Source organism: Pseudochaenichthys georgianus, chromosome 16, assembly GCF_902827115.2.
Source record: "Pseudochaenichthys georgianus chromosome 16, fPseGeo1.2, whole genome shotgun sequence".
Lineage (NCBI taxonomy): Eukaryota > Metazoa > Chordata > Actinopteri > Perciformes > Channichthyidae > Pseudochaenichthys > Pseudochaenichthys georgianus.
This window is the reverse complement of record NC_047518.2, coordinates 42,499,634-42,516,218: the sequence shown is the minus strand read 5'-3', so window position 1 is coordinate 42,516,218 and position 16,585 is coordinate 42,499,634. Positions and strand designations below refer to the sequence as shown.

The following is a 16,585-nucleotide window of genomic DNA, read 5'->3' as shown; positions in this document are numbered from 1 at the left end:
GTCCTTGGTATGAAAAGGTTTGAGAAACACTGATTGAGGGGCATTGCTTCGACCTGGAACATATCCTTAGACAAACACGCTTGAGATGTTTAAGTGTTAAACACCCGTCACATTCCTTGCCTCTGCAGGGCTCTCTGGCGTCTTCACCGATGTGGAGTCCTCCCTGAAGGAGATCAGAGACGTGCTGGAGGATGACGAGGCGGGTCAGCGGGCCCTTCAGGAGGCCGGGGGCCCCGCTGCAGGCGAGCTGCACCCCCCAGCGCAGGCCCAGGCTCTGGGGGACATCCGCAGGGACCTGGAGAAATACATGGAGGCTCACGAGAAGGCCAGCTTCACCAACACGGAGCTCCACAGAGCCATGAACCTGCACATCAGCAACCTGCGCCTGCTGGGGGGGCCCCTGGAGAGCCTGAAGGAGGCCCTGCCCCGGCCCCAGCTCAGCGAAGGTGAGGGGGGGTTTGATGCTAAGGGTTCATGGACGTCTGATTTTGCAGAATGTTGTTTTTTATCAACCAAAAACTAAACGTACTAAACTAAATGTATTGTAATGTAAAAATGCAAACAATTATTTCTAGGCTTAAGTGTTACTAAATAGTTACCCTTTTGTTTTAAGTTTTTGTCCACTAATAAATTGTTTCATACATTATTTTACCTTTTGATTTCTTCTAGAAGAGCTGGAAAATAGTTTTTAGGTCTTAAGATGACGTTTACAATGCTGATGAAGTTCTAGATGTATTAGTCGCACTTAAGTGTGTGTGTGTGTGTGTGTGTGTGTGTGTGTGTGTGTGTGTGTGTGTGTGTGTGTGTGTGTGTGTGTGTGTGTGTGTCTGTGTGTGTGTGTGTGTGTGTGTGTGTGGTGTGTGTGTGTGTGTGTGTGTGTGTGTGTGTGTGTGTGTGTGTGTGTGTGTGTGTGTGTGTGTGTGTGTGTGTGTGTGTGTGTGTGTGTGTGTGTGTGTGTGTGTGTGTGTGTGTGTGTGTGTGTGTGTGTGTGTGTGTGTGTGTGTGTGTGTGTGTGCGCACACAGAGGAAGTGGCGGGGCTGCAGTGCATGAAGCGGATCCTGGGGAAGGTGCATGAGATGAGGGAGCAGAGAGGCTCCCTGGAGAAGCAGCTCCGAGACCTCATCCAGCAGGACGACATCACCTCCACCCTGGTCACCACGGAGAGGGCCGACATGAGGGTACGCAGCTGCACGTGGTCCCTGAAGCTTACACAACACGTGCTGAACTTAAATAAGTAAAAGAGTTCAACTAAACCAAACTGATTCAAGGCATGCTTACATTGCATTATTCAGTGGGTTTTAAGTGGGTACGTTTTTGGCTGAAGTACAGAATTGCTTTTATAACATATGTAGGGCTGGACTGAATTTAAAAAATGACATCCAAAGCTTTTACTCAGGTTTCAAATTAAGTTACGCATTTCAAAACGCGTAAAAAGGAAAAGTACTGATCGTAAACATTCCTATGCAGCCACCATTGGAATCTAATTCTACAAATAGTATAATACAAAAACATCCTTATTAGAAACAGTGCAGAAATACCTGCTTTAACACTAGAACCGCCAACGTGTCAATTTTACCCGCAGCTGTTTTTTGATTGTATGTAACTTTTTTTCAATAAAATATTCAAGTCTCCCAGTCCGTGACTTTTCCTGAAAGTGTGTTATGAAGCACCCTCTGTTGTTAAAAATGGTCAATATGAAGTCAGATTGAAAAAAATCGCCAACATTTTTTCCATTTATAGCTATATCCGCCATTTACCTCATAGAAAATGCAGAGTAAACATGACGTGTTGCTATAGCAACGCCTTTTGTCTACTGCGGTTAGAGAGATAGATTGAGATATAGAGAGATTTGTACCTAAACAAAACACAAGTCTAACACCAAGCGTTTAAATCAGCACTGGTAGCGATATTTTATACTTCATGCTATCTGCACAAACTATATCATATGAAAAGCTGAGAGTCCACAGATTCTATTGGTACAAGCTTCATCCCTGTGCGATCAAAACTCGCTGTTCTGTATGATAAATAAAAGAATTGTACCTTGAAAATCAATAGCGGGTACATTTGACCCGTTGGCGGTTTTAGGTATTCAGCGACCTCTGGCGGTTTTAGTGTTAAACGGAATAACAAGATTGTGACTGTGCAGAAATTCCAATGATTTGATTTAGAATTCTATTTTAACTATTGAATGAAGCTTCGAACCTTTCTATACAGCAGTGAAATATCTGAGACGTCTAACTGACCCGTGTCCTTGCAGCGTACATTCGAGGATCAGCTGAAGAAGTACGAGCAGGTGAAGGTGTACCTGGATCAGAACCTGGCGGCGCAGGAGAACATCCTGAAGGCGCTGACGGAGGCCAACGTGCAGTACGCCTCGGTGAGGAAGGGGCTCAGCCAGACGGAGCAGCAGTGGAACGGCACGGTGCAGGGGCTGGTGGGGTCCTACGAGGCCTACGAGGACCTGATGAAGAAGTCTCAGGAGGGGAAGGAGTTCTACGAGGACCTGGAGGACAAAGCATCCCGTCTACTGGAGAGAGCCAAGACCCTGGCTCAGACCCGGGCCGAGGAGAGGAGGCCCCTCCTGGAGAAGTGAGGATAACTTTAGTTTCAAGTTTCAAGGCTTTTGTTGTCATTCGTACATAGCTACAGTGTAGGTAGATAGACAGGTAGGTAGGTAGGTAGGTAGGTAGGTAGATAGATAGATAGATAGATAGATAGTAACAATATGTGTAAATAAACAATGTTTTAATTAGAGTTTCAAATATGAATTGATTAGTTATCAACAATAAATGTATGGGCAATATCTTTATGTACAATGAAAAATATAGATTAGTTGTAAAGCTATAATACACAGTGAACGCTCTATTAATAATAGTGTGATTGGTGGAATGCATCTAATCCCAACCGGTGAATCAGAAAAGAGCCAAATACAGCTTAATGTTAGCTAACTTTTTTTAATTACAATTTACAAAATACATGTCCTGTCACAGTTCTGAAGATGTAGCAGCCAGGTATACATTGCACAGTTATTAATGGCATATATATATTTAATCATTCCAAGCTGCTGGAGCTGTTCTGCCAGTTGTTTTTCAGGAGAAGGGACGGAGAAATGTATCATCGCCTAAATTATAAAATGTTTGTCTCCCGCCCCCCCCTCAGAGAGACCCAGAAGAAGCCCCCTGCCCGGCCCACAGCAGCAAAGCCCTCCCTGCAGGCGAGGTCTTCAGACGGGGACTCCGCCTGCTCCAGCCTGGACGACCCAGAGCTGGCCCAGCTGAGCGCCGCCATCTTGGCTCTGGGGGGCGACCTCCCTGAGGAGCTGCGCAGCCTCCCTCCGGACATCCCTTCCCTCCCCCCCGGGCACGAACACTACCGCCCCCCCGGAGCTCACCTGGGTCCAGGCTCCCTCCCCTGGCCTGGACCGCACTTCCCCGCTAACCTGCCCCCCCCCGAGCTGCTGGCCCGGATAGCACAGTTTCCTACTTCTGGGTTAGCGCCACAGCTCCCCCGTGGCCCCCTCCCTTACATGGCTCCTCAGATGCCTCCTCAGTTACCAGGTTATCGCCCGCCCCACCCTCACGCCCCACAGCCCGGCCTGGTAGCCCCCGCCCCGGTCAGACCCTCCACCACCACAGTGGACAGCATCCAGGCCCCCATCCCCAGCTACGCACATACCCCGCACCACCCTGGCCACCCTGCAGCCTCCACTGGCTACGCTGTCCCTCCACAGATGGGGGGGTATCCCCAGTTTATGGCTCGACCAGGAATGCCCATTCATGGCGCCCCCCAACCCCAACATCCCCACCCCCAACATCCCCAACCCCAACATCCCCACCCCCAACATCCCCACACCCAACAACCCCAACAACAACCCCAGCAGAAGCAGCCGTACCCTCAGGCCATGGGGCAGCCGCTGCCTCAGGGGTACCAGCCCGGGCCGGGACCTGTTCCTGGACCCCACCCTCATATGCAGGCTCAGCAGGGGTACCAGCACGGATACATGCCCCCCCAGCCTGGCGTTCCTCCACACTACCAGCAGGCGTTTCCAGGTAGGGATGTTACGGTGAACCATGGTAGTTTCAATCATTTAAAACGTGTTTGATTACCACACAAAAAAAACCTAAAGATTATTTTTCTCAAGCCTCAACATGAGTAAACTGTTTCCAAAACACATTCATATTTTGGTTTGTTTTGCATCTGTTTAAACATGGAGAAAGCTCACAGCGCTCCGGATGTTTCTTTTTATCTTTTCAGACTATTATATGGGGAAACATGTCCTGGTTGGTCTTTCTAACGTGCTAATAGGCGGGTTGTCACTACAGTAGCTAGCAGGTGGGTTGTCACTACAGTAGCTAGTAGGTGGGTTGTCACTACAGTAGCTAGTAGGTGAGTTGTCTCTACAGTAGCTAGTAGGCGGGTTGTCACTACAGTAGCTAGTAGGTGGGTTGTCACTACAGTAGCTAGCAGGTGGGTTGTCTCTACAGTAGCTAGCAGGTGGGTTGTCTCTACAGTAGCTAGCAGGTGGGTTGTCTCTACAGTAGCTAGTAGGTGGGTTGTCACTACAGTAGCTAGTAGGTGGGTTGTCACTACAGTAGCTAGTAGGTGGGTTGTCACTACAGTAGCTAGTAGGTGGGTTGTCACTACAGTAGCTAGTAGGTGGGTTGTCACTACAGTAGCTAGTAGGTGGGTTGTCACTACAGTAGCTAGTAGGTGGGTTGTCACTACAGTAGCTAGTAGGTGAGTTGTCACTACAGTAGCTAGTAGGTGGGTTGTCACTACAGTAGCTAGTAGGTGAGTTGTCACTACAGTAGCTAGTAGGTGAGTTGTCACTACAGTAGCTAGTAGGTGAGTTGTCACTACAGTAGCTAGTAGGTGAGTTGTCACTACAGTAGCTAGTAGGTGAGTTGTCACTACAGTAGCTAGTAGGTGGGTTGTCTCTACAGTAGCTAGTAGGTGAGTTGTCTCTACAGTAGCTAGTAGGTGGGTTGTCACTACAGTAGCTAGTAGGTGGGTTGTCACTACAGTAGCTAGTAGGTGAGTTGTCTCTACAGTAGCTAGTAGGTGGGTTGTCACTACAGTAGCTAGTAGGTGGGTTGTCACTACAGTAGCTAGCAGGTGAGTTGTCTCTACAGTAGCTAGTAGGTGGGTTGTCACTACAGTAGCTAGTAGGTGGGTTGTCTCTACAGTAGCTAGTAGGTGGGTTGTCACTACAGTAGCTAGTAGGTGAGTTGTCTCTACAGTAGCTAGTAGGTGGGTTGTCACTACAGTAGCTAGTAGGTGGGTTGTCACTACAGTAGCTAGTAGGTGAGTTGTCTCTACAGTAGCTAGTAGGTGGGTTGTCACTACAGTAGCTAGTAGGTGGGTTGTCACTACAGTAGCTAGTAGGTGGGTTGTCTCTACAGTAGCTAGTAGGTGGGTTGTCACTACAGTAGCTAGTAGGTGGGTTGTCACTACAGTAGCTAGTAGGTGGGTTGTCACTACAGTAGCTAGTAGGTGGGTTGTCACTACAGTAGCTAGTAGGTGGGTTGTCACTACAGTAGCTAGTAGGTGGGTTGTCACTACAGTAGCTAGTAGGTGAGTTGTCACTACAGTAGCTAGTAGGTGAGTTGTCACTACAGTAGCTAGTAGGTGGGTTGTCACTACAGTAGCTAGTAGGTGAGTTGTCTCTACAGTAGCTAGTAGGTGGGTTGTCACTACAGTAGCTAGTAGGTGGGTTGTCTCTACAGTAGCTAGTAGGTGAGTTGTCTCTACAGTAGCTAGTAGGTGGGTTGTCACTACAGTAGCTAGTAGGTGGGTTGTCTCTACAGTAGCTAGCAGGTGGGTTGTCACTACAGTAGCTAGTAGGTGGGTTGTCACTACAGTAGCTAGCAGGTGGGTTGTCACTACAGTAGCTAGTAGGTGGGTTGTCACTACAGTAGCTAGTAGGTGGGTTGTCACTACAGTAGCTAGTAGGTGGGTTGTCACTACAGTAGCTAGCAGGTGGGTTGTCACTACAGTAGCTAGCAGGTGGGTTGTCACTACAGTAGCTAGCAGGTGGGTTGTCACTACAGTAGCTAGTAGGTGGGTTGTCACTACAGTAGCTAGTAGGTGGGTTGTCACTACAGTAGCTAGCAGGTGGGTTGTCACTACAGTAGCTAGCAGGTGGGTTGTCACTACAGTAGCTAGCAGGTGGGTTGTCACTACAGTAGCTAGTAGGTGGGTTGTCACTACAGTAGCTAGTAGGTGGGTTGTCACTACAGTAGCTAGTAGGTGGGTTGTCACTATAGTAGCTAGCAGGTGGGTTGTCACTACAGTAGCTAGTAGGTGGGTTGTCACTACAGTAGCTAGTAGGTGGGTTGTCACTACAGTAGCTAGTAGGTGGGTTGTCACTACAGTAGCTAGCAGGTGGGTTGTCACTACAGTAGCTAGTAGGTGGGTTGTCACTATAGTAGCTAGCAGGTGGGTTGTCTCTACAGTAGCTAGCAGGTGGGTTGTCTCTACAGTAGCTAGCAGGTGGGTTGTCTCTACAGTAGCTAGTAGGTGGGTTGTCTCTACAGTAGCTAGTAGGTGGGTTGTCTCTACAGTAGCTAGTAGGTGGGTTGTCTCTACAGTAGCTAGCAGGCGGGTTGTCACTACAGTAGCTAGTAGGTGGGTTGTCACTACAGTAGCTAGCAGGTGGGTTGTCACTACAGTAGCTAGTAGGTGGGTTGTCACTACAGTAGCTAGCAGGTGGGTTGTCTCTACAGTAGCTAGTAGGTGGGTTGTCACTACAGTAGCTAGTAGGTGGGTTGTCTCTACAGTAGCTAGTAGGTGGGTTGTCACTACAGTAGCTAGCAGGTGGGTTGTCTCTACAGTAGCTAGTAGGTGGGTTGTCACTACAGTAGCTAGCAGGTGGGTTGTCACTACAGTAGCTAGTAGGTGGGTTGTCTCTACAGTAGCTAGCAGGCGGGTTGTCACTACAGTAGCTAGCAGGTGGGTTGTCTCTACAGTAGCTAGCAGGCGGGTTGTCACTACAGTAGCTAGCAGGTGGGTTGTCTCTACAGTAGCTAGTAGGTGGGTTGTCTCTACAGTAGCTAGTAGGTGGGTTGTCTCTACAGTAGCTAGTAGGTGGGTTGTCTCTACAGTAGCTAGTAGGTGGGTTGTCACTACAGTAGCTAGCAGGTGGGTTGTCTCTACAGTAGCTAGTAGGTGGGTTGTCTCTACAGTAGCCAGTAGGTGGGTTGTCTCTACAGTAGCTAGTAGGTGGGTTGTCTCTACAGTAGCTAGCAGGTGGGTTGTCTCTACAGTAGCTAGTAGGTGGGTTGTCTCTACAGTAGCTAGTAGGTGGGTTGTCTCTACAGTAGCTAGTAGGTGGGTTGTCTCTACAGTAGCTAGTAGGTGGGTTGTCTCTACAGTAGCTAGTAGGTGGGTTGTCTCTACAGTAGCTAGTAGGTGGGTTGTCTCTACAGTAGCTAGTAGGTGGGTTGTCTCTACAGTAGCTAGTAGGTGGGTTGTCTCTACAGTAGCTAGTAGGTGGGTTGTCTCTACAGTAGCTAGTAGGTGGGTTGTCTCTACAGTAGCTAGCAGGCGGGTTGTCACTACAGTAGCTAGTAGGTGGGTTGTCACTACAGTAGCTAGCAGGTGGGTTGTCACTACAGTAGCTAGTAGGTGGGTTGTCTCTACAGTAGCTAGTAGGTGGGTTGTCTCTACAGTAGCTAGCAGGCGGGTTGTCACTACAGTAGCTAGCAGGTGGGTTGTCACTACAGTAGCTAGTAGGTGGGTTGTCTCTACAGTAGCTAGCAGGCGGGTTGTCTCTACAGTAGCTAGCAGGCGGGTTGTCACTACAGTAGCTAGCAGGTGGGTTGTCTCTACAGTAGCTAGCAGGCGGGTTGTCACTACAGTAGCTAGTAGGTGGGTTGTCTCTACAGTAGCTAGCAGGCGGGTTGTCACTACAGTAGCTAGCAGGTGGGTTGTCTCTACAGTAGCTAGCAGGTGGGTTGTCTCTACAGTAGCTAGCAGGTGGGTTGTCTCTACAGTAGCTAGCAGGCGGGTTGTCACTACAGTAGCTAGTAGGTGGGTTGTCTCTACAGTAGCTAGCAGGCGGGTTGTCACTACAGTAGCTAGTAGGTGGGTTGTCTCTACAGTAGCTAGCAGGCGGGTTGTCACTACAGTAGCTAGCAGGTGGGTTGTCTCTACAGTAGCTAGCAGGTGGGTTGTCTCTACAGTAGCTAGCAGGCGGGTTGTCTCTACAGTAGCTAGCAGGTGGGTTGTCTCTACAGTAGCTAGCAGGTGGGTTGTCTCTACAGTAGCTAGTAGGCGAGTTGTCTCTACAGTAGCTAGTAGGCGAGTTGTCTCTACAGTAGCTAGTAGGCGAGTTGTCTCTACAGTAGCTAGTAGGCGAGTTGTCTCTACAGTAGCTAGTAGGCGAGTTGTCTCTACAGTAGCTAGTAGGCGAGTTGTCTCTACAGTAGCTAGTAGGCGGGTTCGAAACCCGAGCCCGCCGAAGTTTTCACGCAATGTCGTCCCCAATGTAACATCCTCTCTGGAATAAAGGCACTCTGGCCCGCGAATTGAACAGCTCTGCACTACACGTTGTCGGGCTGCACGATTTATCGCCGGCCCGGCTAAAGTAACTGGATGGCCTACCTGCCTGTCAGCTTTCCATCTGTGCACAAACTTATCTCGTGCCCTCATTGGTCATGTGCGCGTTCGTGTGTGTTGGAGGAGGGGCTCTGTGAGGAAGTGGCAGATTTTCCAAATCCCAGCGCACTCCAGCTGGTTTCTCCAAAATGACCTACCCCACCTTTAATGCTGCTGATCGTTTTGGTCACTCCGAATGTGATCTGAATTGTTAACACGGTTTCATCTCTCTTCCCAGGTCAGCTGCAGCCACATCAGCAAAATGGCTACCAGCCCCAGATACCCCAGGGCTACCAGCCCCCCCAAGGCTACCTCCCCCAGCAGCATCCTCACATGATGCCAAGGCCCCCTCAAACTGTTCCTCAACACATACCCCCCTCTTCTCAGCCTGCACCTCCTACATCCCAGCCCTACATGCCCCACCAACACCAACACCAACAGATGCCCCCTGGACTTCCTCACCCACACATGATGCCCCAACAGCAGCAGATCCCTCCCCACCCACAAATGCACATACCAGGCGGTCCCAGAGTGCAAATGCCCCCCACAAATCAGCAAATGCCCCCGGTCTCCCAGCACTACATGCCCCCCGGTAACCAGCCCCTTCACCCCAACATGCGGCCACAGATGCCTCCAGCCTCACAGCCTCATATGGTCCACATGCCGAGGGGCCCCATGCCACAGATGCCCCCTCACCACCACCCCGGACAGCCTCCAATCACAAACATGCCCCAGCAGCCCATGCAGATGCCCGGTCAGGCTCCGCCCCCTCATCCTGGGGGGATGTGCTACCCTGGAGGGTCTCCGATGATGCCTCAGCAGCCTCTGGCCCCCCAGCATGCCGCCCCCCAACAACCTCAGGCTCCCATGATTCACCCGCAGCCCTCTCCTATGTACCCCCCAGCTGCAGGACCTAATGTACCCCCGAGTGCCCCCCAGCAACCGCCTGCCATGGGTCCACACGTGCCCCCCGCCCAACACATGATGCAGCCCACTCCTGGAGGCCCTTCAGTGCCTCAGCCTCCCAACAATGTCCCTCCTTCCCCATCTCCTTCCCCCTCCCCATCTCCCTCCCCAGGTCCTACCTCTCTGAGTCTGAACCCCCAGCAGAGACCCACACCAGCCCCCACCCCGGGAGCTCCTCCCACCCTCCCCTCCCCCTCCACTGCCTCTCCCTCCACCTCTCTGTTTCAGCGCCAGAACTCAAGCACGGACGACCTTCTCTCTTCGAGCCCTGAGAGCATTCCCGGAGGCACCAAGCCCCCCACCAACGTGCTCCAGCCCACCAAGGCTGACCCCCAGGACGGGAAGAAGAGCTCCCAGGCGGTGCTCCTGATCCAGGGAGACCCTTACCAAGCTCCAGAGCGCGTCGCCCGTCTTCACGGTGAACTGGAACGTTACCGGGCCAAGGTGGACTCCCTGGAGCAGCCCTCAGAGAGCGAGGGGGGGCTGTCGGTGCTGGACGCCCGCTGGAGAGAGCTCCAGGACCAGCAGGAGAAGGACGCGCGCCAACGCTCCATCGCTATCGCCCGCTGCTACACCATGAAGAACCGTCACCAGGATGTGATGCCCTACGACCTGAACCGCGTATTGCTGCAGTCGGGGAAGGACGACTACATCAACGCCAGCCTGGTGGAGGACCTGTCTCCGTACTGCCCGCGCCTCATCGCCACGCAGGCCCCGCTCAGCGGCACCGCGGCAGACTTCTGGCTGATGGTGTACGAGCAGAAGGTGTCCCTGATCGTCATGCTGGTCTCAGAGCAGGAGCTGGAAAAGGTCCCGAGTTCATTTAGTCTGCGCTGTGATTAATACGCTGTGCCGTTGCAAAAGGAAAATGTCAATAGGGTTGCAACATTTGGAAAGAAATGACTTCTGTGTTATTTCAACGTTTGTTTTTAGAAGCAGCTCCCGTCGATAAACCCTTTAAATACAATGTGCTCACATCTGTCCTGCGGTCGCTTCTGTTTTAACACTTCTCTCTCTCTAACCAGGGGAAGGTCGTGCGATACTTCCCGACGGAGCGGGGCCAGCAGGTCGCTCAGGGGCCGATCACGCTCAGCCTCACCACGCAGAAGATGGCTCCGACTCACGTGGAGCGCATGATCAGCCTGCAGTACCGCGACCAGAGCCTGAAGCGCACCGTCGTCCATCTGCAGTTCACCTCCTGGCCCGAGCTGTGAGTGACGCCTTTTATTAACTAGTGTCTGTGGAAAAAGCACGTGGCTCTGATCCGTCGTAGAAATAGATGTTGGTATTTGTCTCCGACCTTATTTTGCTTGGTTGGTTTATTGTTTTGATATATTTCTCATCAGGGGTCTTCCTGAAAGCAAGAGCAACCTGCTGCGCTTCATCCAGGACGTTCACGGACACTACCTGCACCAGAGGCCCCTACACACACCTGTCGTGGTGCACTGCAGGTGAGAAGAGTGTTAGGACATATTATTAACTTAATACACACTTAACTTCAGTGTAGCTGGATACTCTAGAAACTGCTTTGGCTGGTGACAATGAAAACAAAACACAGGTACTATAATTATCTTTTTGATGCTGTTAGTGATATAAATAATATACACTTAAATATTGTACAGCATTAATACATTTTTATTTAACTTTTAGATTGCCTCATTTGAATTTTTGATCTAAATCAGTGCTTATCAAAGTGTGGTCCGTGAGCGCCCCCTAGTGGTCCGTGAGTATATTGGTACAATTTCACATTTGAAATAAATAAATACATTTAAGTTTTCCGCACTCTCGCAGGAATATCTCCGCAATGGAACGAGCTTAAGTTTCACTTTTGAGTGCATGATATAGCCCAGATAAACACCTTCATCACACATGTTGCCACTTGTTTGTACCATTTTCAGGCGATTTGTAAAAAACGATGTGTTTTTGGATATTTGTGGAGTTAGGTGGTCCGCGAGTGTTTTTTTATTGGTTAAGTGGTCCTTGGTATGAAACACTGATCTAAATGATGAGGATTTTTCTTAAAACAACAACAGTTTAAAAAACTCAACAGATACACAATTTGAATACAATCTGTTAACCCTTAGTGGGTAAGTAAGTGGGTAAGTGGGTCTTTTTAAGTGGGTCTTTTTTGACCCGGTGAGGTGGTTTTCTTGAAGTATCTTTGTAATTACTTTTTTTTATCATTTCATATTCCAGCTATTCCTCAAACAATATGTTTTGGATATCGTGCCATTCACATTTTAAATTTTGTATTTCTACCCCAAGCTTCCTTAAGTGGGTCAAAAATGGGATCCTTTGATTCTAATCACCTGTTGCTGTCAGGAATACATTCACTGTGGACCACACAGACTACATCACACGTGACACCTCTCAGGGAGATGATTTCACACAGCAGGATCTGAAACCTGTCAGTATAATAATAATAATACATTATATTTGTTTAGGGCTTTTCAAGGACTCAAAATCGCTTTACAATCTAAGGGAAGGTTAGGGTGGGGGGTATAGGACTATCAAACTTGATCAACCGGCACGGATTGATGGGGGGGGGGGCTATGAGTAGACAAGAGGAGAAGAGTCTTGAAAGGGGACTGGGATACTGTGAGGGTCTCAGAATAGCGGAGATCTTTGCATCGATATGTTCAAAACGTTTTTTTTCAAAATGTAAAATTCTAAATAGTGAAAAATTAAATATAAACTATTTCTAATGTGAACCAAAATATAATACTAAATATTATACAACAAATGTTTCTTGACCAAAATGGCATAAAAACACACATTATTCTAACACGGGTCCTTTTAGACCCACCTATGGAAGAGTGTAGGGTCCGGTCACTCTAAGGGTTAAAGAAACAGACCCTAGAGGGGATATTGGGTTGTTGCAGAAGCACTCGGTAAGAGCAAAGGTAAAGAGGTATAGAGAAATAAACAATAAGAGGTATATGACATTGAAATAAGAAACAATACAAGAGCAGTTTAGGAGGAAAGTACGAGTGTCATTTGTAGCAAGCAATGTCAACAAGATATGGCGTATCCGTATATCATAAATGGCATCTTGAAACAATATTAAAAAAAGTGTGATTGTCTTTTACACGTTCAATTAACAGTACTCAGTGCATGGAGTTGAGCTCCTCAGGGGGGTCAGTAGGAGTGTTTCTTATCAGCCTGTCTGTGTCTCTCAGCTCGGGGGTGGGACGCACCGGCGCCTTCTGCCTGCTGTACGCCGCTCTGCAGGAGCTGGAGGCGGGCCACGGGATCCCTGACCTGCCTGTGCTGGTGAAGAAGATGAGGCAGCAGAGGAAGAACATGCTGCAGGAGAAGGTCACACACACACACACACACACACACACACACACACACACACACACACACACACACACACACACACACACACACACACACACACACACACACACACACACACACACACACACACACACACACCTTTCTGATGCATATGGTGCATTGTAGCAATAATAATAATGACAGGGGGTCCGCGGGGTCTTAAAAAGTATTAAAGTTGATAAATCAATTTAGCGAAAATGAAGGCTATTAAACGGCATTTTCCAAGGTATTAAATGTTGCAGCTTGTTTTCAATAAGTATATAAAGTGTCCAAAGAGGTTGTGTTCTACCGTCCGCCTGAATGTAGTCATGGCGTAGGTGTGTAGTGTGATTCTGTAGTTTATTTACGGCATCCCGTTGGGTTTGACGTCATCTGAACAGGACATCGCACGCTCCCTGCTTGATAGCGCGAAGGTCCGTTTACGCCGGTTGCTAAGCAACATCGTTATGTGGAAATGCAAGTTTGCGTCCAAATGGTTGGAAGATAAGGAGGAAGGACAATCAATACTGTATATAGTCAATGTGAGGTAAAGTGTGTCGCCAAGGTAACCGGTTAGAACTCCAAGTGGTGATGAGGTCTTAACATGTATGGAAAGGGTCTTAAAGAAGGTCTTAAAAGGTCTTACATCTGACTTCAGGATTCCTGCACATACCCTGAACAAAGCTTTATTTATATAGCACTTATACAACACAAAATGACACATCCCAAGTTAAAAACAAACAACAAGAAATTCCCCTCAGATGATTGGTTAAGAACTTTAAAGGTACATGCAGCCAAATATAACGTTTTATCAGCTTAATAGACACATTTTATTAAAATAAAATAAAGAACGGTTCCTCTCCCACAGATAAGACACAAGACAACTGAGTCGATGCAACAATATAAAATATAACATTCTTATTGTAACAGTTCATGTTTAAAACAGCAGGACACACACACACACACACACACACACACACACACACACACACACACACACACACACGCTAATCACAAAGTCCTTGACGGAGTGGACTTTCAGATATGACATTTGATTTGAATGCTCTCGTTGCTCCCGTCTGTAGCTCCACCTGAAGTTCTGCTACGAGGCGGTGCTGAAGCACGTGGAGCAGGTCCTGCAGAGACACGGCATCACCACCCCCACCCCCACCCCCACCTGCAGCCGGGCCAAGGTCTGACTCGCAATACTTCCTGTTTTCTTGTCTTTATATTCATGAACTCCCTTGTGAACGTAGCACTATGAATGTAATAGATCAATGAAAAGGCCTGTTCTGAAAGCTGTTTTGTCTGATTTGAATATAATAATAATAATCGATTTGATTTATAAGCGCACTTTTCATTTGAGTAAACACAACTCAAAGTGCTACAGAGTCAAATGGTCGATACAAAACAACATATATAATAAAGTAAACAGATTAAAAACAGTGACGTTTAGGCTGGTTATGTTATATGATAAACTCCAGGTACCATAAACCTGGTACTTAAAACTATATTTAAAAATGGAATAACTACTACTTGTACTACATTGCTTATATATAGACATGCGTATTTTAACAACTGGTCAAATAAACCCCAACTTGACGAACGAAAAATGTTTAAATTCATTGATTTGGTAATCTGGGTCGTCAGACTCTTCAGTAATTGTTTAACTCACCTTTGAAGTCAGTAGAGTAGTATCCCTCTTGTGAACGCTCTCCTCTTATTCTCCCCCCAAACTGTTTATGAATGATCTTAGTTATAATGTTGTATTATTTCACATTTTGCTCACATGGTTGTTCCAAAGGAAATCTACGAGTTGTGGCCAGTCGAGGTACTGCTTCCATTGTCAGTAGAGCTGTCAGAGCAGCGTAGTCATTAGTGATACATGAAGGTCATTAGTATTAGCTATTTAGGGAGCTTCAATATAAATCAGGCTGAGCTATTATCCCTAAAAACCCACTTGTTCTGCTTTTGCAGCCCTCGTGTCAGTCTGCGTTTTCTACATCTGTGTTTTAAAATGTTTTTACATCGTGTATGAGGGGTTTCAGTCTGTGGCTATAAGTATGGTTTTATTGTATCGTGCTTTTACATTAGTTTCTTTTTGTCCTATCGGTTTTGTCTAAATGTTTTTATGCTGCTTTTTTTATATGTATTGATGCACTTTGGTCAACTCTGTTGTTTTCAAATGTGCTGTATACATAAAGTTGGATTGGATCCCGATACAATTCATCCGAATGTGTTCTCTTTTCCCCCTGCTCTCTGCAGCCTTACTCCAGACAGGAGTCCCAGCAGGACATTGTCCTCGGCGGGGACATGCCCATCAGCTCCATCCAGGCCACCATCGCCAAACTCAGCATCCGCCCCCCCAGCGCCACAGACCCCTCATTGGAGGCCCCCTGCGGTGTGGAGGAGCACGTTGGCCCCGCTTTCGACTCTCTGAGTGACGTCCAGGCCCCCCCCACAGAGCCCCCCTCCTCTTTGAGCCCTCCTCTCACCTCGCCCACTCACTCTCCACCCCCTAACGGCCTGGACGCCCCCTCCTCACCACCTGCCTCCCCCAGCGTCAGCCCTCCTCCTCCTCCTCCTCCTCCAGCCTCCTCTGCTCCGGCTCCTTCCTCCCTGGAGCTCCTGGCCGCCATGACCCCCGAGGCCTTCTCCATGGAGGGCGGGGGCAAAGGGAAGCAGCGGGTGACCAAGCAGAGCTTCCTGCAGCCGGCAGAGGGTCAGGGGATCCATGGGACCCCCCGGGGGGAGGAAGGAGACGACCCCCTCGGCAGCCTGGACCCCCTGTGGAGCCTCGGGAAGCCCTGAGAGCAGAGCCTGTTTCCACCTTAACACCAGGCCTGTAGCGCTTTGTAATCCTGCTTTTTAAGTAGAAAAACACACTGAATCCTGGGACATTTTAGCAGAGTTGACCATGACGTGCCTGGTGGGGGCGGACGGCGAGGGTTCAGTCGTGAAGTTTGAAACACAAACACACTTTCCTTTCATCACCGGTGGCTTCTGGGAGCAGATCACGATGCACTCGTCTGTTTTCCTTCTGTCGCTCTTTGCTGCTTTTTATTCGTCTGTATGGATGTTGTGCACTCCCACATCTGGGCCCAAAAAGAAGAGGAAAAACCCCGCATGCACTCCACTTTCATTTGGTGTTTGGCTGCGATCGTTTAACTGGAATAATGGATGCGTGGAGGTCATAGGAGCTGGGTGGAGCGACCTTGAAAACACCTTGAACTCAATCAGTGGTCACACAAATCAGCACGTCTTAACAAGTTTATTCGTTCTTTTCTTCCTCTGTAACACTGTAAATATCTTAATAAATAAAGTTAGACTATTCCCAATGTCCTTCTGGTAAATTTCACAAACTAATCATTCATTATTGTAAAGGAAAATGAAATAAATCCAGTAGACAAGACAGCTGTTGTGGTATCAAAGCCTCTTTATTTGAAAAATAGTACACAGTCTTGCATTTTTTTTGTGTTACAAAATTGTAAATAAGTTACTTTCACTTCTACTTGTAGCCAGCTGATGAAGGGGGGAGCAGAGCTGGGGGTTAGATTTGTATTTCTGTTTATGTCGAGCAACAAAGCGTTAAATATCTGCTTTTGTTATGAGGATGCTGCCACAGGAAGTGTTCATTTGCTGCTTTAACAACTTAAATCTTCAGAAGATGCATCCAGACTTCTGATATGTTGACAGGAT

General features: G+C 48.3%; 1 protein-coding gene across 2 annotated transcripts in view; it reads left to right on the top strand.

Moving 5' to 3' along the window:
• The window catches only part of ptpn23a (protein tyrosine phosphatase, non-receptor type 23, a), a 30,459-nt gene extending 14,161 nt beyond the window's left edge, over window positions 1-16,298 (top strand). For both annotated transcript variants that reach the window (XM_034102341.2, XM_034102340.2), the window contains exons 16-25: window positions 129-446; window positions 1,025-1,179; window positions 2,259-2,590; window positions 3,161-4,050; window positions 8,838-10,375; window positions 10,591-10,775; window positions 10,912-11,016; window positions 12,745-12,883; window positions 13,972-14,079; window positions 15,152-16,298. In XM_034102341.2, coding sequence (XP_033958232.1) covers window positions 129-446; window positions 1,025-1,179; window positions 2,259-2,590; window positions 3,161-4,050; window positions 8,838-10,375; window positions 10,591-10,775; window positions 10,912-11,016; window positions 12,745-12,883; window positions 13,972-14,079; window positions 15,152-15,697 — 4,316 coding nt within the window. In that variant the 3' untranslated portion in view covers window positions 15,698-16,298. The remainder of the gene's footprint in view (window positions 1-128; window positions 447-1,024; window positions 1,180-2,258; window positions 2,591-3,160; window positions 4,051-8,837; window positions 10,376-10,590; window positions 10,776-10,911; window positions 11,017-12,744; window positions 12,884-13,971; window positions 14,080-15,151) is intronic.
• The last annotated feature ends 287 nt before the right edge of the window (window positions 16,299-16,585 follow it).